The 23,324-nt window shown below is 40.6% G+C and overlaps 1 protein-coding gene across 2 annotated transcripts; it reads left to right on the plus strand.

Annotated features, from left to right (window-relative positions):
* Window positions 1-1,955: 1,955 nt before the first annotated feature.
* Window positions 1,956-22,425, plus strand: LOC124119079 (alpha-(1,3)-fucosyltransferase C-like). Of its 2 annotated transcripts, XM_046481479.2 has the most exons (4): window positions 1,956-2,051; window positions 2,827-2,948; window positions 14,357-14,457; window positions 16,020-22,425. In XM_046481479.2, the coding sequence occupies exons 2-4, from the start codon at window positions 2,922-2,924 to the stop codon at window positions 17,107-17,109; spliced, it is 1,218 nt and encodes a 405-aa protein (XP_046337435.1). In that variant the 5' UTR covers window positions 1,956-2,051; window positions 2,827-2,921; the 3' UTR covers window positions 17,110-22,425. The 2 variants fall into 2 exon arrangements, with proteins under 2 accessions (XP_046337435.1, XP_046337436.1); XM_046481480.2 differs by lacking the exons at window positions 1,956-2,051; window positions 2,827-2,948 and adding an exon at window positions 13,399-13,680.
* The last annotated feature ends 899 nt before the right edge of the window (window positions 22,426-23,324 follow it).

The following is a 23,324-nucleotide window of genomic DNA, read 5'->3' on the forward strand; positions in this document are numbered from 1 at the left end:
CTAAACAGAGATCTGAGGACATCCCATTACGGGTCACGTCAGACCGACCTTAGCTCTGAATCATATAACTGGGAAGCAACACATACTGGGTGATCCTGGCACAGTCAGACTGGGTAGGGTCATCATCAGCTCAGGGCCCTTGCCCCATCTACACGCAACCCAGACAGCGAATGGGACTTCTCCCAGGAAGCGCTGCCTAGTCGAACCCACCCAGAACCCTTTCGGAGGATGTGAAGACTCCCCAACACTGCAGCCTTCTGCATTACCCGGATTGTGAGAAGGGCTGTAATCCTGGTAGCAAACCCGGGTACTCTACCAATGTCAGTCAACAGATTGGGAGGTACCAAACTTAGGGAACCGAGAACAATAGGGAGTCGAACGTGGCATTTCGAAAGCGAGGTCTGCATATTTGCCATGTTTTTCCTGAATCTTGTCAATCACATTAATTTCAAAAGGGACAGAAAACTCAATGATATAAATGATTTCATTGGATTTATCAAAAAGGAAACGAGCATGTTTGTTGGCCTGGATATGTCTGAGGCTGTTTTCGGGCCTTTTCCAAAGAGGTTTGCATTTATCATTTTCCATGACGCCCTCTACATATTCCGGGTCGTACCAAGGATAGACCTCTCAAAACCACTCCATCATGTCGCTTAAGATACTGTGTTTGTGCCAAAGCTGGGCATTCACTGACAACGTGTTGGACAGTCTCATTAAATTCATTGCATAATCTACATTTCATGTTTACATTCGATGCAAAATCACACATTGACGGTTTCGAGTGGAAAGTGACTGGTCTTCAGTTGCAAACAGAAAGCCTTCTGTTTCACTTTTCAGGCCAGCCGACCTCATCGAAGGACTCTGCAGGGTTGCTTACCTTCTCAACACACTGCACATAAACTAAGGCAAGTCGACTTCATCTAAGAGGACAGTGCGGTGTAGCTGCTCTTCTCAACACACTGCACATAACCCGATGCAGTCATCGTTTAGATAGCCTCAACCTTAAAAGTCTGGGCCGATTTGATATGGCACTTGGTTGACACTCATTTCAGTACCGTCCAGCAGCACAGAACCATCAACAAAATCAACACTGACATTGAGATTATGTCCCACATCTTATTAAACTGACACTTGCGGTGTCACATCTATATATCGTTACCAGAGAGACAATTAAACCGATTAAACACATTTTTATGAACAACAAGGAACACACACTGATCATATTGTTTTTTGGTTTTTTAACGCCCGACATTAAGATTATGTCCCACATCTTTGGCTCGTTTAAGAAAACTGTGGAATGCCCTGTTTTCATCATGAGTCTTGACATGCTTCACAAGAGGATCATCAGACAAATAAATGTGTGTAAAATTGCACAATACAATTCTATCACAAAGAGCCTCCACGTTAATCAAACCCCTCCCTCCCATTAAAATTGGTAAATATATGCGATTTGGGGAAGAACGAGGGTGGTGGGATCTATTGGCTGACCTGATTCTTAGTGTGAGGGTGTCAATATCCTGAATTTCCTGTTCTTCTTCTTCTTAGTATTATTATGTCATCAATTAACTGGCATATTGCAGAGTACAGCGTTAAGCAAATAATCAAACATTATCATCATTATTATTAATATTCTTAATTATGCTATATGCAATTGTGCTATTGCTACTCAAGCACACGCAAGTTTGCCTGAGGTCAGGAGTAATACTGTCAGGGGCTAGTAATTTAGATAAACTCCAACATTTGATCTATGTCACATTTTATTTCCACTTATTTCTAAAAAAATAAATATGGAATAAAAAGTCTTTTTCATGACGACATAAATCGCCAACGTCGTTTGTCACGTTTTTTCATAAGCATGCGTAAGATGTTTAAGGCCGCATATATTAGAAACGAATGTCAAGAACCATTTAAACGTGATAGGAAACTCGACACCAAAGTCGTGTTGAACACAACGTTCACTGAAGCCCGCTTAGGAGCGAGCAATATTGACTGGTACACTATTTAACACAGGAACAAAGGATGATATGGCGCAATGAGGGAGCTTATGCCAGGTACATATTTTGAGTTATTTACGTCACATAAGCATGTTGTTTGTAATGGCATTGCCTAACTCAGGGCTGTTTGTTTATGTCCAAAGATTGACTGCAATGTTGCATTTTAGGCAGCTCTGCGCGTTGCGTTAAAGAAAACAGCGATCGGTTGAATGCGACGCAAAGACACTGTAAATTCACTGCAGGCATAGATGGTGCTTATACGCGTAGAATTTCCTTTAATTTCTAAGAATTAGAGTTTAAACTCTCATATTATTGTCATTGATTACATAGGACAGTGTTTGAAATTGTTCTCGAAAGGTATGCATGACTTGGCTGTTATTGTCAAGACGATATGCTAGTTTTCAAAATATTTTGTGAATTGGTTTGTGTCATGTTCGAGCTGTTGTACATTTTTATAATAAAAGAGCACTATTTAATCCTTTCAGAACCTTTCTGTGTGTAGCACATATTTCTTAAGTTATAGTAATGATTTTGTCGCTTTTAACAGTAACAGAAATTGGAACTGTGTCACAAGCAAACAGTAAACAAATGTTCACCTTTTCATTGCAAAATGATTACTTGCATGGACAAATGTCAGCAAAATGACAATTATAGCATCAATCATCCCTTCTCAACAATTCAAAATTTTTGCTATACGTGCATTTTTTCGTCATGTTTACTTGTACATGTCACCACGTTTTCTAATAACCTATATAATATATTAAGCGGATGATAACACGATACTTATCGTATAACCAGTAGAACGCGTAATAGGCAGTGAAATCTGTTTCAGTGTGTGAGAGCTGGCGAGTGACAGCTAATATCCTCAGAGAGTGTTGGGAAAACAGTTTGACCTAGAATTTATCTCGAAGCATCATTCAAGAGGTCATGGCGTGTCCTACTCGGCGTTTGCTGGTAAGAATAACCTCAGACAGGAGCGTATTCAGTTCCTTCAGTGGGAAAGTACGAGCAAGTACTTCTAAGCATTTACGTTTTGCCGACTAAGCTGCTCAAATCAAATGTGGCTTTCATCAAGCCACTGCCTTATGCGCCCTATATTCCAAAGTTCGCTTTTATGGTTTTCCGCACTAGCTGGCAACCATGTCGGTGTTGTATAACAATCATAATAATCTTCACAGCTGCTGCATGACGAATACTGACGTAACGTAGTGGTTGTTGGGAACATGTTAAGATTGTCGTTCAATACGAACTGATAATGAAAGGATGGGCGTGGATATCTTTGAGGACTTTGCTAAAGGTATATCTTTTGTTTACTTTGTTTTTCCTCAATGTGTCGTTGCACATGGTTTATGGACCCGTGAAGATTCCGGGGTAGAATAGGTCTTCAGCAACCCATGCTTGCCGTAAAAGGCGACTATGCTTGTCGTAAAGTGCGGCGTAAAACAACAAACCAAACCAAAAAAACACATGGTTTATGCATGAATAACTTGATACTAGACAAGTACAATTACCATCATATATCCCTTGCGTCGTTTAGCATGTGGACATACTTATTTTTTTGTCTCCTACGATATACTTATGTCATTATTTAACTTGAAAAAACATTCACTATTTCGATGTTGCTTTCTAAGAAGTGGACCGTAGGATGCTCCAGGAAGCAAGACACGCTTACCTTTTTCGCGGACATCCGATGCCATCACTGATTTTAAGTGATCCATTCGTTTAACTTTCACCGCTATTTTGTCTTTCACGCCCAAATAGAATCTGTTTCGTCGGATAATCAAGACTGGTTATCCCTGGCGTTGACGTTTAATATTTGCATATATTTTCAAACGTTATGTTAATGATAAATTTATTCTTTGCTCCTTGATTCATTTGATTCATGAGCAGAGAACAAAGGTTCGTGTTATTGTTTGCTTTTATAAGTACATTGACCCGTGAAGATCCGGGGTAGAATAGGTCTTCAGCAACCCATGCTTGTCGTAAAAGGCGACTATACTTGTCGTAAGAGGTGACTAACGGGATCGGGTGGTCAGGCTCGCTGACTTGGTTGATGCATGTCATCGATTCCAGTTGCGTGGATCGATGCTCATGATATCAATCACTGGATTGTCTGGTCCAGACTCGATTATTTACAGACCGCCGTCATATAGCTGGAATATTGCTGAGAGCGGCGTAAAACATCGAACCAAACCAAATAATAAGTACATTAATGTTCCCAAAGGTGCTCTCTGTTGTATATAGTGCCATCAGGGATATGGGGATTCCAGAATGTTGTGGCGTTCTTCCGAACATATTTTTTGTGATAGCAAGTCCGACCTTATGACAACGGCGATGTTAGCTGAAGGAAAAGATGTGAAATGTGATACACAATTTTTATGTTACTTTTGAGAGTAGAGCAATGAGTTGTGTACCCCAATAAGACGATATATTGTTAATTCTTCCCCTCCCTGAAGGCGGGGAAGTATGCGGGAAAGGTTAATTTTGTAGCATGTATGTCGACATATTGGTTTATTTGAAATTTCAAGCCACGCAGTTACCCAAACGAAACATACAAATCATGTGCGTGAACTGTTGATGCTATTCTTTCCAGCAATAAGAGATACTTCAAAGTCGTCTTTATGTAGTTAATTGATGCATCTGACTGTTTCTGGCCATTAGCTGACATTATTAAACCATTCATGTGTAATACGATGTCCTTTTTTCCTCAAGGACTAATTTTCATATCTGTCAGTGTAGCAAACATTACAAATGTTTCAACGATCATTTTATGTGATCTTTTATGTCCCATATTGTACAACTCATCTTTGGTCAGCGATTAAACACCTTTCTATGATCAGTAATTCTACAGTTGGTGACAGGCTAGGGTGGTTATAGTTTTGATATATGCAATATATAAAACGTCAACGCCAGAGAATAACCAGTCTCGATTATCCGCCGAAACAGATTCCACAGTGCGTAAAAGGCAAAATAGCGGTGGCCCGTGAAGATCCGGGGTAGAATAGGTCTTCATAAACCCATGCATATGCTTGCTGTAAAAGGCGACTATGCTTGTCGTAAGAGGCGACTCACGGGATCGGGTGGTCAGTCTCGCTGACTTGGTTGATGCATGTCATCGTATCCCAATAGCGTGGATCGATGCTCATGATATTAATCACTGGATTGTCTTGTACAGACTCGATTATTTACAGACCGCCGTCATATAGCTGGAATATTGCTGAGTGCGGCGTTAAACAACCAACCAACAAACCAACCAACCAACCAAAATAGCGGTGAAAATTACATGAAAGAATCATTAAATCAGTGATGCCACCAGGTGTTCTCATGAAAAGGTTAAGCATACGGGTAGCAACCGCCACTGACACAATTTGCATAAAAAGTTAGTTGCCTATGAGAAACAGGCAGAATGTACTATGCCGTAGCATATAACAATAACTATAATAATATAACAACTGAACAATAAGGATTATGAATATTTTGGGGGATATTTTTTAAGAAATTGTTACCAAGTCTTCACTACAAAAACATATCCCCCCAGATATTCTTGATCCCTAACTTCGTTTGCTCAGTAGAACTATGTCCTATATAGGTAATTATATGTTATTTCGTTTCGATATCAATTATTTGTCTTATGCATAGTATTCTCTACAGTGGTGTACCGAGTGTTGGGTTATCGAGATCATGTTGTTATCCATAGGTAGGTATCAGGGGAGGGAACATGAACCTGTTTGATAGGAATTACTTAGCATTATACATGAAAGTATATAAGCAATAAACAAATGATGCCAATCACTGGATTGTCAGGTCCAGACTCGAATATTTACAGACAGCCGTCATAAAGCTGGAATATTGCTGAGTGCGGCGTTATACAACAAAGAAACAAACAAAACACAATTATCGTTTTTTTAACAGCTTACAATGATTTTAAATATACGTGTAATTAAATTTAATTTCAATTTTGAAAAATATAAACATACCACCCGACCATGTTTACGAGAAGGTTTCACCTTTGACGAATTCATCAAAAAACATACTGAACGATACACTGTATGAAATGTTTCATTTCCTCCACATACATATACATCCAGTGAAAGCCTCTACCATGTAGAACGCAATGCTCCAAGGTCAACTAACCTCATCCTGGCGTTAGTTAGTGCATTGTTAACGAAGTTAGGCAGGTATACAGGTATTTGTATGTTATTTTAGGATCGTGGATTAACTATGGCATTTTTATTGCTTTGACTGTTGCACGGGGCAATGAATTCATTTCATATAAAGTGAATACGCAAGTGTATCGAGAATTATTCCTTGAGAACGTTTGTTGTTAACGTGGATATACTATACGTGAGTATTCTAAAAATCATATACTGACTTTCATATGAATTTATATTTTGCGTCGACATTTTAACAAGCTGGTACCGAGCTGGTATTCTGCTTCTGTTTGATAATTGATGCCTCCTGTATTCCACCTGCATGGAAGAATTCAAGCATATATTGGTAATAGGATATTTATCGCACATACTGTTTTATCCGTCCTAGTATCCAAACTATATTTTCCCCATCCCTTGTCACATTGGACTTATTTCGCAGGTAAAGGTAAGGGTACAAAGTGACGCAGAGTTGCTATGCTACCATGATCCGGCCCCGTGAAGATCCGGGTTGGAACTGGTCTTCACCCGCCCATGCTTGTCGTAACAGGCGACTAATAGGATCAGGTGGTCAGGTGGGATGATACATGTCATTGTACCCTATTGGTTTAGATCAATGCTTATGATGTCAATCACTGGATTGTGTAGCCCAGATTCGATTATGTTGTTTGTTTGTTGTTTAACGCCGCTCTCAGCAATATTCGGGATCGGGGGGACAGGCTCGCTGACTTGGTTGATGCAGTCCATCGTATCCCAATTGCGTAGATCGATGCTCATGATTTTAGTCGATGGATTGTCTGTCCCCGATTCGATTATTTACAGACTGCCGTAATATAGCTGAGATATTGCTGAGTTCGGCGTCAAACAAACAAACAAACTTTAAGCTGATGTGTGTGTTATTTGAGCGCGGCTAGCACATAGGCTATGTTCCTTTCCTGCTAAGATTCGCTGGTCGTGGGTTCGAATCCCAGATTCCCACCGATTATTAGACTTTGGTTGTCAGCAATGTGAGCGTCCACGACCGGCGTCATATTAGGCAGGCAGTGATATGACTGAAAACTGTAAAAGTGGCGTTTAACCCAAGACACTTACTCACGGTTCATAGGAAGTTTTGCATTCATTTCAAAATAAATAAACCATTGCATTCATTTCAAAATAAATAAACCATAAAAAAGTATTTTTTTCCAAAATGATAAAAATCTTATGTACGGAGTATCCAGGTTAGGAAAGACGTTTGAACTAATTTATTACCTAATGAGAGAAAATGAAAAAAACACTTCATAAAGTTTAAATTTTCAAAATGCCTCAGTAAAATATTACCCTTCGAGTCTCCGAGATATTATCAGCACCACACCGCTGCTAACTTGAAAGGGACAGATATAATTTAGCTTATCTTGGAAGAAATCTGAGATACCACATTAGCAGAAAATTAAAAATGAAGGAAACACGTTTTTGTCATAAAATGTGCATATGTGAGAAAAATAATTATTCAGTTTTCGAATCAAAAACTCATGAATGAGATACGGACACACGTTATGAAGGATATTTTCACCGCGACTACTCATAGCTAATAAAAAATAGTGTTTTGCAAGTGAAATAAATACCATGTCAAAAGTACTATTCGATTTTGTTATGGCACCTGTGATATAGCTGTGATTGTACTGCCTTATCTTTATGCTGGGACGTACAATGAAAATTATTTACTGTCATAAGATCCATGATCGGCTTACAAAGCCTAGGCAACCCTACTTAACACAAAAGTATCTGATAAACAAAGGCGAAAAATGAAAAACAAGTCTCATAAGAATTTATTATCGTTATCGTAGGTTCCATATCTAAAAGCTCAAATGAAGAACATGTGTACGGTGGTTAAAGGAACGTTCGACGTAAGTGTGTTAAATGGCGAGAAATCGTAAATGAGGTCAGTGAGCTAATCAGTGCATAACCTTTTTCTTGAGCTTTTTTGGTGAAAGAATTTAGGAAATGTCAATATCACAAGACTGAAGAATGACATCCCTTTCTGTGCCAGCATACAGACTCGTCTACTCTACCAACGTGCACTAAGAGGCACGTCTACTACACCAATATGTACTAAGAGACATGTCTACGCCACCAACATGTACTAAGAGGCTAGTCTACCACACCTACAGGCACTAAGAGGCTTGTCTACCACGCCAACATGTATTAAGAGGCGTGTATGCTACACCAACATGTACGAAGTGGCACGTCAACAACACCAACATGTACAAAGAGACATGTCTACTACACCAACATGTGTACTAAGAGACATGTCTACTACACCAACATGTACTAAGAGACATGTCTACTACACCAACATGTATCAAGAAGCGTGTATGCTACACCGACATGTACTAAGTGGCACGTCTACAACACCAACATGTACTAAGAGACATGTCTAAAACACCAACATGTACTAAGAGGCACGTCTACAACACCAACATGTACTAAGAGACATGTCTACTACACCAACATGTACTAAGAGGCACGTCTACAACACCAACATGTACTAAGAGGCATGTCTACTACACCAACATGTACTAAGAGGCACGTCTACAACACCGACATGTACTAAGAGACATGTCTACTACACCAACATGTACTAAGAGGCACGTCTACAACACCAACATGTACTAAGAGGCACGTCTACAACACCAACATGTACTAAGAGGCTTGTCTACTACACCAACATGTACAAAGAGACATGTCTACTACACCAACATGTACAAAGAGACATGTCTACTACACCAACATGTACTAAGAGGCTTGTCTACGCCACCAAAGTGTACTAAGAGACATGTCTACAACCCCAACATGTACTAAGAGACATTTCCACTACACCTAAATGTGCTAAGAGACATTTCTACTACACCAACATGTTCTAAGAGACACGTCTACTACACCAACATGTACTAAGAGGATTGTCTGCTCCACCTCCATGTACTAAGAGACATGTCCACTACACCTAAATGTGCTAAGAGACATTTCTACTACACCAACATGTTCTAAGAGACACGTCTACTACACCAACATATACTAAGAGGATTGTCTGCTCCACCTCCATGTACTAAGAGACATGTCCACTACACCTAAATGTGCTAAGAGACATTTCTACTACACCAACATGTTCTAAGAGACACGTCTACTACACCAACATGTACTAAGAGGATTGTCTGCTCCACCTACATGTATTGAGATACATGTCCACTACACCTAAATGTGCTAAGAGACATTTCTACTACACCAACATGTTCTAAGAGACACGTCTACTACACCAACATGTACTAAGAGGATTGTCTGCTCCACCTACATGTACTAAGAGACATGTCCACTACACCTAAATGTGCTAAGAGACATTTCTACTACACCAACATGTACTAAGAGACATGTCCACTACACCAACATGTACTAAGAGACATGTCGACTACCCTAACATGTACTAAGATACATTTTTACTACACCAATATGTACTAAGAGACATGTCCACTACACCAACATGTACTAAGAGGCTGGTCTACTACACCAACATGTATTAAGAGGCACGTATGCTACAGGAACATGTACAAAGAGGCTTGTCTACTAGACCAACATGTACTAAGAGGCACGTCTGCTACAGCAACATGTACAAAGAGGCTTGTCTACTAGACCGACATGTACTAAGAGGCACGTCTGCTACACCAACATGAACTAAGAGGCACGTCTGCTACACCAACATGTACAAAGAGACATGTCTACTAGACCAACATGTACTAAGAGACATGTCTAATACACCATCATGTACAAAGAGACATGTCAACTACACCAACATGTACTAAGAGGCTTGTCTACTAGACCAACATGTAGTAAGAGACATGTCCACTACACCAACATGTACTAAGAGACATGTCTACTACACCTAAATGTACTAAGAGGCATTTCTACTACATCTACATGTTCTAAGAGACACGTCTTCTACACCAACATGTACTAAGAGGATTGTCTGCTCCACCTACATGTACTAAGAGACATGTCCACTACACCAACATGTACTAAGAGACTGGTCTGCTACACCAACATGTACTAAGAGGCACGTCTGCTACAGCAACATGTATTAAGAGACATGTCCACTACACCAACATGTACTAAGAGACTGGTCTGCTACACCAACATGTACTAAGAGGCACGTCTGCTACACCAACATGTACTAAGAGGCACGTCTGCTACACCAACATGAACTAAGAGGCACGTCTGCTACACCAACATGTACTAAGAGGCTTGTCTACTAGACCAACATGTAGTAAGAGACATGTCCACTACACCAACATGTACTAAGAGACTGGTCTGCTACACCAACATGTACTAAGAGGATTGTCTGCTCCACCTACATGTACTAAGAGACATGTCCACTACACCTAAATATACTAAGAGACTGGTCTACTTCACCAAAATGTACTAAGAAACATGTCGACTACTCTAACATGTACTAAGATACATGTCTACTACACCAACATGTACTAAGAGACATGTCCACTACACCAACATGTACTAAGAGACGGGTCTACTTCACCAACATGTACTAAGAGGCACGTCTGCTACAGCAACATGTGGTAAGAGGCTTGTCTACTAGACTCACATGTAGTAAGGGGCTTGTCTACTACATCTACATGTACTAAGAGACATGTCGACTACCCTAACATGTACTAAGATACATGTCCACTACACCAACATGTACTAAGAGACTGGTCTACTACACCAACATGTATTAAGAGGCACGTCTGCTACATCGACATGTACTAAGAGGCACGTCTGCTACACTAACATGTTCAAAGAGACATGTCTACTACACCAACATGTACTAAGAGGCTTGTCTACTAGACCAACATGTAGTAAGAGACATGTCCACTACACCAACATGTACTAAGAGACATGTCTACTACACCTAAATGTATTAAGAGGCATTTCTACTACATCTACATGTACTAAGAGACATGTCCACTACACAAACATGTACTAAGAGACTGGTCTACTACACCAACATGTATTAAGAGGCACGTCTGCTACAGCAACATGTACTAAGAGGCTTGTCTACTAGACCAACATGTGGTAAGATACATGTCCACTACACCAACATGTACTAAGAGACTGGTCTGCTACACCAACATGTACTAAGAGACATGTCCACTACACCAACATGTACTAAGAGACTGGTCTAGTACACCAACATGTATTAAGAGGCACGTCTGCTACAGCAACATGTGGTAAGATACATGTCCACTACACCAACATGTAATAAGAGACTGGTCTGCAACACCAACATGTACTAAGAAACATGTCCACTACACCAACATGTACTAAGAGACTTGTCTACTACTCCAACATGTACTAAGAGACTGGTCTGCTACACCAACATGTACTAAGAGGCACGTCTGCTACACCAACATGTATTAAGAGGCACGTCTGCTACACCGACATGTACTAAGAGAAATGTCCACTACACCAACATGTACTAAGAGACTGGTCTGCTACACCAACATGTACTAAGAGGCACGTCTGCTACACCGACATGTACTAAGAGACTGGTCTGCTACACCAACATGTAATAAGAGGCACGCCTGCTACACCGACATGTACCAAGAGAAATGTCCACTACACCAACATGTACTAAGAGACTGGTCTGCTACACCAACATGTACTAAGAGGCACGTCTGCTACACCGACATGTACTAAGAGACTGGTCTGCTACACCAACATGTACTAAGAGGCACGTCTGCTACACCGACATGTACCAAGAGACTGGTCTACTAGACCAACATGTACTAAGAGGCACGTCTGCTACAGCAACATGTATTAAGAGACATGTCCACTACACCAACATGTACTAAGAGACTGGTCTGCTACACCAACATGTACTAAGAGGCACGTCTGCTACACCAACATGTACTAAGAGGCACGTCTGCTACACCAACATGAACTAAGAGGCACGTCTGCTACACCAACATGTACAAAGAGGCTTGTCTACTAGACCAACATGTAGTAAGAGACGTGTCCACTACACCAACATGTACCTGGAGTCATATCTACCGCACCAACATGTCCTCAGAGGCTGGGCTGCTGCACCAGCGTTTACTAAGAGGTTCTAATGGTTCATTTAAGGCCACTCAGTATATTCTTGTGGTACTGTTAGCTGATATAACCCTGCAGTGTCTGGTCGAGGCTCGATTATTCACAGATCGACGTCACATATCTAGAACACTGCTTCGTGCGGCGTTAACAACAACAAGGAAACACTAATCCTTAGTTGGGAAGGGCGAACTAAACACAGAAACATTTGCGTGGATCAATATATTTCAAATAGTAGGTCGAATCCCAGAGTTTCCTCTACTGATATGCATGTTATTGTCAGCACCAAGTCCAGTCTCAACACTTTACATCAACAACGACAACCGACGTTATCTTTGGGCTTTCCTTCCTCATAGGGCTGATAGGCCCTGATATAACTGAAACACTGTTGAAAGTGTCGTTTGACTCGCTGTAGCCTAGGTGCCACTGTAAACGCCTCCGTGGTCAAGTGGACTGAGCGCCCGCTGGTTCAGTGGTTCGATCCCGTCTCTATACGTGTCCAATGACAGGATACGTCTCTGAAAGTGTCCAGTGACAGGACACGTGGCTATAAGTATCCAGTGACAGGACACGTCTCTGAAAGTGTCCAGTGACAGGACACGTCTCTATACGTGTGGGGGCGGTCGAGTAGCCTAGTGGTGAAGCGTTCGCTCGTCACGCTGAAGACCCGGGTTCGATTCCCGACATGGGTACAATGTGTGAAGCCAATTCTGGTGTCCCCCGCCGTGTATTGCTGGAATATTGCTAAAACCATACTCACTCACTCACTCACTCACTCACTCTATACGTGTGCAATGACAGGACACGTCTCAAAATGTGTCCAATGGCAGGACACTTCTCTATACGTGTGCAATGACGAGACACGTCTATATACAGGTTCAGCTTAACACGGGTCCTCCTTTGGTCAAAAGTTTGTTCCCCCTCTAATGAGTGTGTCACGCGTTGCACACGAGTGACGAACGGGGTGCACACGAGTATCACACGCGTGGCGGACGGGTTCCACACGAGTGACCAACCCGATGCACACTGGTTGCGTAACGCGTTGCCCATGCGTGTAAGGGGGATGAACTTCTAGGCAGTAGTGTATGTGTCCAATAACGGGAAAGACTATAACGGGATGTTTCAGTCGCTAACGGGACACCACTCGATAACGGGATATGTCATTATGTTGAAAGTGCTTTGATGCGATCACCACTTCCTTATTCAAAAATGATCCACGACAGTCCAGCGCGTGCCTGTTACGTGACACTACTATTCGACTATAAAACGTGCCCTGACTTCGTACGAGGAGTTTAAGAGTCTTACGCATTGGTGCCCATTGTCACTCGTCTAACGGTTAGATACATTCACAGTCTTTGCCGAGGTGTACACGAGGGTGACGTTCGGTTGAGTTCCATTTCCTAATGTGTCGTTGTATTAAGGTGAGATTAAACGTAAATGCATAGATATGTTTTACTAATGTTCTAGATGTTTGTAGTTTTTGTCGAAAGGTAGAAACGATGGGGTAGATTAAAAGGGGGGTGAAATAGGGTTTAACATCGCGTCCAAGATTATTAAGGGGTATTCATGTTAAACTGCGGCATGTTATCTCAGTGAGCTAGCATTATAAATCTGCACCAGTCCGGACTAGAACAAGCAGCCACACACAAACACACACACACACACACACACACACACACACACACACACACGTGCATGCACATCGCTCTATAAGTGCAATAATCTTGGACGCGACGTTAAACCCCATTTCACCTCACCTCACTGCAAGAGGCGACTAACGAGATCGGGTGGTCAGGCTCGCTGACTTGGTTGAAGCATGTCATCGTATCCCAATTGCGTGGATCGATGCTCATGATATCAATCACTGGATTGTCTGGTCCAGACTCGATTATTTACAGACCGCCGTCATATAGCTGGAATATTGCTGAGTGCGGCGTTAAACAACAAACCAACAAAGCTTCACCCTTCACTAAGTCACCAATGTTTGTGTATGAGTAACAAAAGGTCCATTTCAGTCACGTCGACACAACCGTGTGTCATCATAGCCTTTGTAAATATGTGGCGACGTATGTGCCTTCAAACTGTTTTGTTTTGCAGAAGATGTTTCTTCCGACGAGGACGGTGCGTTCAGTGCATGTCGTGCTGACGGTGACGTTCGCCATTTGTACATTCGTGCTGTCCATGAGGGAGATTTCCAGGTAATTATTCTTCACGCGTTGGATAATAATAAAGCATTATCAGTAATACCTTAACATCTTTGTAAACCCTGAAGCCGAATTATGTTTTTCCAGGATTTGATTTTGAAGAATTATTTTATATTTCTACTCACCTATACTTCCTATCCCCTAATAACCTCTTGGGAGTTTTTATTTTTGCAAGACCTGGTATTTAGTATGGTGTCCTTATTTTTCTTGTATTTCTTTTACTTCTCACTTCTCGGTTTTGGTGCTTACATTTTCAACAATTTTTCGTGCAGCGACTGCTATCGCCAACAGTCGTATACATAGAGAATCTCACCCGAGTGTCTTTTGATATCAAATATATCAACACGAGTTGATAAAAGTTGAAAAATTCCGAGGCTTGCCGTGGATTTTTGTCACTTTTATCAACGCGTGTTGATATATTTGATATCAAAAGACACGAGGGTGAGATTTTATTTATCATCCAACATCATTCTTCCAACTTTTTCAATTTGTAGACAGTAATTAGCAGTGTATTCAGTGTAAAAAGTACTGCTAACAGCTTCAGTAGCAGAGCCATTAGTGATGTCATTTGATTGTGACGTCATGGTAACCAGTGACGTCACAATGGTCTTCAAAGCATTGTTATGTAATTTCATTGCAGCGATATCTACAGTGTAGATATCGCTTGATCTTATCCAAGCCATATCTCCTGTGGGAGCCAGTTTTGGATGATAAATAAACAGGCTTTACCACTGTCTTGTTGTAACGTCAAATGTAAATTGGATCTCGGAGGCGCGTTTCCTCTCTTACACCGAACATGTCGTGTTATCCGTACTTCGAGACATATGGATTACCTACATGTACCCAGTGTATTGAGGATTCTGCTACGAACGTAAAATATCGTCATACTGAACAATATGGGGTTGATTAGCTTAGTGGTTAATATGGGTTGATTAGCTTAGTGGTTAACGTGTTCGCTCCCCTAGCCTTGCTCCAAGGCTGTACTGAAAGATAAATCCATGGATGTGTACTAATTCTATCCTCCTAATGGACAAGTCCAGATATGTCGACAGTACAAGGACTCTTATAGGGACAACTTGTTCTTTTTATTTACATGACCCGTGAACATCCGGGGTAGAATAATTCTTCAGCAACCCATGCTTGCCGTGAAAGGCGAATATTCTTGTCGCAAGAGGCTCGCTAACTTGATTGATGCTTGTCATTGCATCCCAACTGCGTTGATCGCTGATGTCAATCACTGGATTGTCTGGTACAGCCTCGATTATTTACATGTAGCTGGAGTGAGGCATAACACAACTAACAAACAAACAAATATTATTTACATAATCTAGCAATTATTTTTTAAACTAATAACTATTGCCTTAGAGACTTGTGCAAGTCTAGTCCTCCCCTACCGTGATATTGTAAGATTATCTCCAGGAGCGGCGTTAAAAATTCACTAACTTTGGAAAAAGGAGTGATACTTGGCTGTAACCGACTTGCTTAAATCTATCAAATTAAATTTACGTAAATAGTTCTAATTTACATATGATTCAACATATTTTTTGATATTCCAGATTTGAGAAGCACTTCCGTCGACGTCATTCGATCTTCGGGGATGCAGATGTCTTGAAAGATAGTACAGAAAAAAGACGGTTGATTTTCCCTCATATCAACGAAAGCATGTTTAACGCGAGCTCTTCAAAGCGAAAAGAATCTCACGAGACCAAGAATAAAAGAAAATATACTAAATCAATTGTGTGGTTCAATACACCGAACTGGTTTACTCGCTTTTCGTCAGAATCCATATTCTCTGGATGTGAAGTCAGCCAGTGCACAATGTCTTACGACCATCATGACGTTCCCACCGCTGATGCCGTCCTCGTGAACGGCATTAACATCAGCGACAGCTCACCACCACCTCGACGACCGGAGCAAATGTTTGTGTTTTTCAGTCTGGAGCCGCCAGTGTACATGGATATTTCCACCAAGTGGCAACATGCTTTCAATTGGACAATTACCTACAGACGGGACTCGGATGTATGGAGATCTTATGGAGAACTGCGCCGCAACAGGACAAAACTCAGCATGGATTATTTTGAAAAGATTTTGAAAAAAAAGACCAAAGCTGTTGCTTGGTTTGTGAGTCGATGTGTGTCCCACAGCAAACGGGAGAGATATGTTCGCGAATTAAAAAAATACATTCAAGTTGATATTTACGGTCGGTGTGGTCCGTACAAGTGTGGCAGCAACTGCTATCAAAAGCTGGAGCAGTATCGCTTCTTTCTTGCCTTCGAGAATTCCCTGTGCGTTGATTATGTTACAGAAAAATTCTTCAAAACGTTCAAATACGATGTTGTCCCTGTGGTAAGAGGTGGAGCAAATTACTCGAGTTTGTTTGGTGATGGGTTTCTCATCAATACAGCCGATTTTCGATCTGGTAAAAAGCTTGGCGCATACCTGAGTTATTTAATGAAGGATGACACAGAGTATTTAAAAATATTGAGAGAAAAGCAGAAATATTATGTTGCTTTTCCTCGGCCATGGTGTGACTTATGTAAAAAGCTTCACAATGCGGAAGAATATAGTAAAAGAATTGATATCGAATCCTGGCTTGGGGAACGTAATTGTCACTTGCCTTCAGATTTACGTTCAAGTAAATCATAATATTTCCTTACTCCTTACTGATATATATATAATCAAATTGGTATCAGGTTGGTAAAAGCAGGCCAACACTTCCTTCATCCAGGAGAACACTAAAATTTGCCAATACATTTAATTACTGGGTGGTAGACATTCCTTGCACGACAAACGTAATTGTCACTTGACTTCAGATTTATATTCAAGTAAATCATAATATTTCCTAACTCCTTACTGCTTTTTAAAAACAAATATCATCAAATTGGTATCAGGTTGTTAAAAGCAGGCCAACGCTTCCTTTCATCCCGGAGAACACTAAAATTTGCCAATACATTTAATTACTGGGTGGTAGTCATTCCTTGCAAGACAAACGTAATTGTCATTTGCCAACAGATTTACGTTCAAGTAAATACTATGGTTTCAAATTAACCCCATAGCATAACACTCTGACTTTAAAATCTTTCGGAGCAAATTTGTATCAGTGTGATTACACTAGACAGTTTTGTGGCAAGCCTCATCCAGGGGAACACCTACACTTGTCAATGTATCCCATTTTTGGGAAGACCCTAGCTGAATAATATACCATTTTTAATGTCATAAGGACACCGAATTGCATTGTCAATGCCAATGATACGCCGGATGCCGAGCCCTGTCGTATTCAGGATGCCACAGTGCGAGGACGCTGGATGTCATGTAAGAGTGACAAATGAGTAATATATTTAGCCTTTAAACTTTGAGCACGCATGACCATTTATTGTATGTGAAAGTCCCGGTCTAATTAATTTGTACCAGCTGTGCTCAGTTATATGAGTCAAGTGATGCCAAGACAAATTAAGTGGTATGCCGGATGCCAAGATAAGGGGCATTGGCACCCTCCTACCACAGATGGTTTCGCCTGTTAGATGAATCGGTCTCACCCAAGAAGGTTGTTATATCATGTCACTGCGGTCCGTAGACGACAATGCTTTGCCGTTGTGTCCTCACAGCGCTAAGGTCTGACTCGTCGAGATATCCATCTTGATCTCCTAAAAGTTATCGTTTCTTCCAAAATATGTACCTTGGCCTTTTGATGCATTCCAGTGCTCTTTTGTATATTTTCCATAATTTGTAGAACCCGTGAAGATCCGGGGTAGAATAGGTCTTCAGCAACCCATGCTGGCCGTAAAATGCGACTATGCTTGCCGTAAGAGGCGTCTAAGAGGGATCGGGTGGTCAGGCTCGCTGACTTGGTTGATACATGTCATCATATCCCCATAGCGTGGGTCGAGGCTCATAATGTTAATCACTGGATTGTTTGATCCAGACTCGATTATTTACAGACCGCGGTCATATAACTAGAATATTGCTGAGTGCGGCGTTAAACAACAAAAAAACAGTGTTTGTAGGAACTGATTATTTTTCAAAATTTCCGCCGCTATACGTTAAGTTGAGTTGCGTGCTTTGACGTGCCATAAACCTATAATCGAGTGTTCGAATCCCAGATTCACCCTGGTTATTATTCCAGTTTTCTAAGCTCCTTCCCCATACTCGTGGGTTTCCCCAAAGTGCTTAACGTCTTGGACCTGCTTAACTTTGTGCCTTCCTCCCACATTAATCTGACAATCGTGATCAAACTGAAATACCGTCAAAAGCGGCGTTAAACCTAAGTTACATTTTTTCCCCTGGTCTATGAATCAATGTGCACTCAAATTTTATTATCACCCCCCTGGGAAGTACACACAATAAGCTGCCGTATGAGGCGCTAGATGATTTACAGACACATTGTCATCTTTTGCTACCGGGTACCCCTTCACTGCTGGGTTAACAAAGGCGTATTTCAGACGAAGTTTCTTGCCTTTTGAGATATAAAATGTAAAATGTATTTCAGTGTGGGATGGGACCGAAGCCCTAGAAACTCTTAGCAGTCAAGCTACCGACCACAGTCACCCATCCGCGTACTCTCTGCGACCAACGTTGTTTACCTTCGCCTGAATTGCAGTACACAGTACCACGTGCTCCATAGACCACGTAGTTTAAACCAGTTTATTGATATACAGTAAAATACGTTTATAACGAACACGCTTATAACGAACTGACGGTTATTACGAACTTTATTTTTGGTCCCGGCCATTTGCTGTATATATGTTGTATATGTGGTTATAACGAATTAAGATTTGTGGTCCATTTGAGTTCGTTATAACCGTAGTTTACTGTATGTGTAATTACGAAGGCTCCAAGTGTCGTACCTAGAATTTCCTTGAACATTATCTTGATACTTGATGAAATTGATACTTGATAAATTGATACCAGATACGTATAAAGTTGATATTTGATACTTTAGACATTCAGCACGACTATTATCTCTGGAAACTTTACACGTGTGTTCGATTTACCAGCAAGTTTCAAATTCGTCGTGTGTCACTTTTCATTCTGAACCTCTTTTCTTGAAACACAAACTTCGGATAAACTGGGTCAAATTCCACTCCCCGACAAACTTCTCTTCACTGCAAAAACTTCCAGGTTCACACAGTTACATTGCTTCCCCGAACTAATGTTCTCAACACGCTTTTTGCCAGTGTTTGGCAGTGTTGTGTGGCATTCATTTTACAAACAGTGTCAAGCGGCATTACCTTTACCATGTTCACATGTTTCACACATAAACTTGTGTTGCATTTACGTATGTTTCACACAATGAATTGTGATGCATTCAGTTATGTTTCACATGATGCAATGTATTGCAGTCACAATACTGTTTTGCATTCAGTGATGTCTTGCACATTTTTGTGTTGAATTCAATTGTTTCACACAAGACGATGTGATGCATTAGTTATGTTTCACACAAGATGATGTGATTCGTTCTGTTATGTTTCACACAAGATGATGTGATGCATTCAGTTATGTTTCACACAAGACGATGTGATGCATTAGTTATGTTTCACACAAGATGATGTGATTCGTTCTGTTATGTTTAACACAAGATGATGTGATGCATTCAGTAATGTTTCACACAAGACGATGTGATGCATTCAGTTATGTTTTACACAAGATGATCTGTTGCATTTAGTTTCGTTTCACACACATTGTCGTATTTTTTCATGTTCGTGTCATAAACGTCACTTTGAAATTTCTATTCTCAGGAATATTCAATCATTTGCACATATGACCTTGCAAACATTTGCAGAAGAAAAATACAATAATCTTCATATAATGATTATGTTGTGTTGATTAACTTGACGTTGTTTCTCAATAGTGTTTCAAAATCAGTAGTTTCACACTGTAAGACATCATTGCACTTGTTTTGAGGCATATGACTGCTTTTCCAACATTCCATGTCTTGTTTTATGCTTTGTAAATACAATAGGGGCCGACTATTTGATATTCTTGGGAGTGAGATTGGGGTGAGAGGGTTTATGAGATTTTACGGAACACAAATCAATGGAACAAAAATTATGCTTTAGACAACTGAATAAAAAGAAGAAATTGTGTACCACAACAAAATACATTGTTGAAGATGGTTTAGAGAATTGGCTCTTCGTTTTGACTGAAACAGTTCCTGGTGGTTTTGCGGCTCTAGCTGAAACAATTTCGCATTCCATACCAACCATACCCCCGACCCTCTACAATATCAATTGGTCGGTCCCTTAGAATCAATATTTAGATGATACTTTGTATATTTTGATGTATGTTGTTGTTTACATGCATTGTTTACACGTACGGTACAGTAACAAACCTGCTCATCGACAATGACTTATCTGCTCATTCTTTGATAAAACACAAACCAACAACAAATATTATAATTCCAAAGGTTTTATCAGCATTCCTTGTCATCCTGTCTACATGGCAACCGACTGGCTAGACTGTCTCACAGTCCGGGAACCATATTGTATTCCCTTTGCCCAGTTTTTACTGTAATGCTCTACGCCTAAATGAAGCAAGATTACGTTTTCCACATGTTCTCACATCTCACTGGGGCTCCTTTTCAATTTGAATTTAGTTGCTTGTTTCCATCAAAGTTATATATTTTCTGAGACTTGGCGTTAGTCTACCGTCTGGAATGCCATCTTTTTCTATTTGCAAAGGGACACAGCGGCCCAGTCATCTAAGACGCAGAAATTCGCTATGAAAACTTGCCTTCTTCAGGCGTGCCAGAAACCTATGATCATGGGTTCAAATCCCAGATTTTCACTGATTATATTTTCTAGATTTCTCAACACCACGCCTATGCTCAAAGAACTGCACAACTTCTAACTACACCCACATCAGGCTGACAATCGCGATATGATTAGATATTGTTCAAGGCCCCGTTGAAATCACCCACTGTATATAACATGAAAACAGCGGAATATCTCATCACAGTGTTTTTTTTTCTATTTTTCAATAGTTGGACGTCACAGAGATACGTACATGTAGCTCTTAACTGTTTCATTGATTAAATTAGTTTTTGGCAGTCTTCAGTCTGAATATGTTTTGTGTTGAAACTGTAAGGTTTGGGCCAATTCAAACTTTTATCTTTACCTTACAATAAAAATACTTGAATTTCATTGGTAAATGGAGTAAAGATAAATTTTCATCATCCTGGCTCTTTGGGTATGTTGAGCTGGGAATTATTATTCATATGTGAAGTACGACACCTCGTTATACTGGACAGTACCGTTTACATCAAAATCGACTGGATTAAATGATTAGCGAATCATTGTTACTTAATATCCTTTGTATAAACTAGAGGTCTGGATTTCTGGATATTGTTTGAACTATCGGTCATCAAGAGCCCGTTTTACTGGATATTGAATGAACTATCGGTCATCAAGAGGTCGGGATTTCTGGATATTGTTTGAACTATCGGTCACCAAGAGGTCGGGATTTCTGTATATTGTATGAACTATCGGTCATCAAGAGGTTGGGATTTCTGGATATTGTATAAACAATTGGTCACCAAGAGGTCGGGATTTCTGGATATTTGTATGAACTATCGGTCACCAAGAGGTCGGGATTTCTGGATGTTGTATGAACTAGCTGGTCTACAGTGGGTGTCTTATTATAACGTTAAAATTCTTTTACTGTTGATGTATGCAGAAAGGTAGATTGAATTGAATGTTGACGTATTATGTCACGTGTTACGTTAGGTGTGGTTTTGTTTTGGTATGGCCCGACGACTATGGTCAGTTTGAAAAAGCAAACCATGGGACGTAAAGGAATGATATTGTATTTTAAAACATATCAACGTGTAATGTTTCAACAATTTGTAAGAAAATGGTGTCAAAAATATTTATATTTTATGTATATACATAAGTTTGTATATGTGTCACGATTATTTCTTCTGTATATTCACTTACATGAATTCGTAATAAAATTAAATACATTTTATTGCGTTTTTATTCTTGGTGATGACCGCAATTCGATGTCCTGCGAGATGTCATAAGGTATGCCAGAAATATATAAATGTGGTTTCGAATCCCGGTTCAAGGTTTGTCAGCACTTTACCCGTACTCGTGTGTTTCACCAAAGTGGTAAAAGTCTGAGACGTATATCACTTCTGGCTTTCCTCCCACATCAAGCTGACACGCCGTGAAATAACTGGAATACTGTCACGGTCATGACGACTCCTTGGTGGCATAACTGTTCAGATCAAAGGTTCAATGTCGGATAAAGAACTTCATCCCATAAGTGTTGAGGCCCCCAACACCCACCACACTCCAACCCACCCAACACACAACAGTGAGAATATGCGGGAACTACCCACCTATGCACTTGTCCGACATAGCCATGGTCGGATTCTATTGAGGCAGTCATCATTATCAAAATATTGGTAACTATTGTTAAAACTTGTACATTTCATCATCATCCTTAAAGATTCTGTACATTATGTTGACATCTCATTTGCGTGAATGAGTGAGATGGGTTTAACGCCGCTTTTAACATTATTCCAGTTATATCACAGCGTGTCAGCTTAATGTGGGAGGAAAGCCCGAAGTGATGCAGGTCTCAGACGTTTACCACTTCGGTGAAACCCACGAGCACGGGTATGGTGCTGACAAACCTAGAAACATAATCAGGGCGAACAGGGATTCGAACCCATAATCATAGGTTTCCTGCGTGCCCAAGCGGGGCAACTCTGCACAGCGAATTGCGGCGCCTTCATATAAGAAATAAACGACACGTGGTCGTTGTTTATCGTACAATGAGGTGAGGTAAAATTGGGTTTAACGTCGCGTCCAAGATTATTGCACTTATATAGCGACGTGCAGGGCGTGTGTGTGTGGCTA

The sequence above is a fragment of the Haliotis rufescens genome, unplaced genomic scaffold (assembly GCF_023055435.1).
Source record: "Haliotis rufescens isolate VD_foot unplaced genomic scaffold, xgHalRufe1.0.p SCAF_10, whole genome shotgun sequence".
NCBI lineage: Eukaryota > Metazoa > Mollusca > Gastropoda > Lepetellida > Haliotidae > Haliotis > Haliotis rufescens.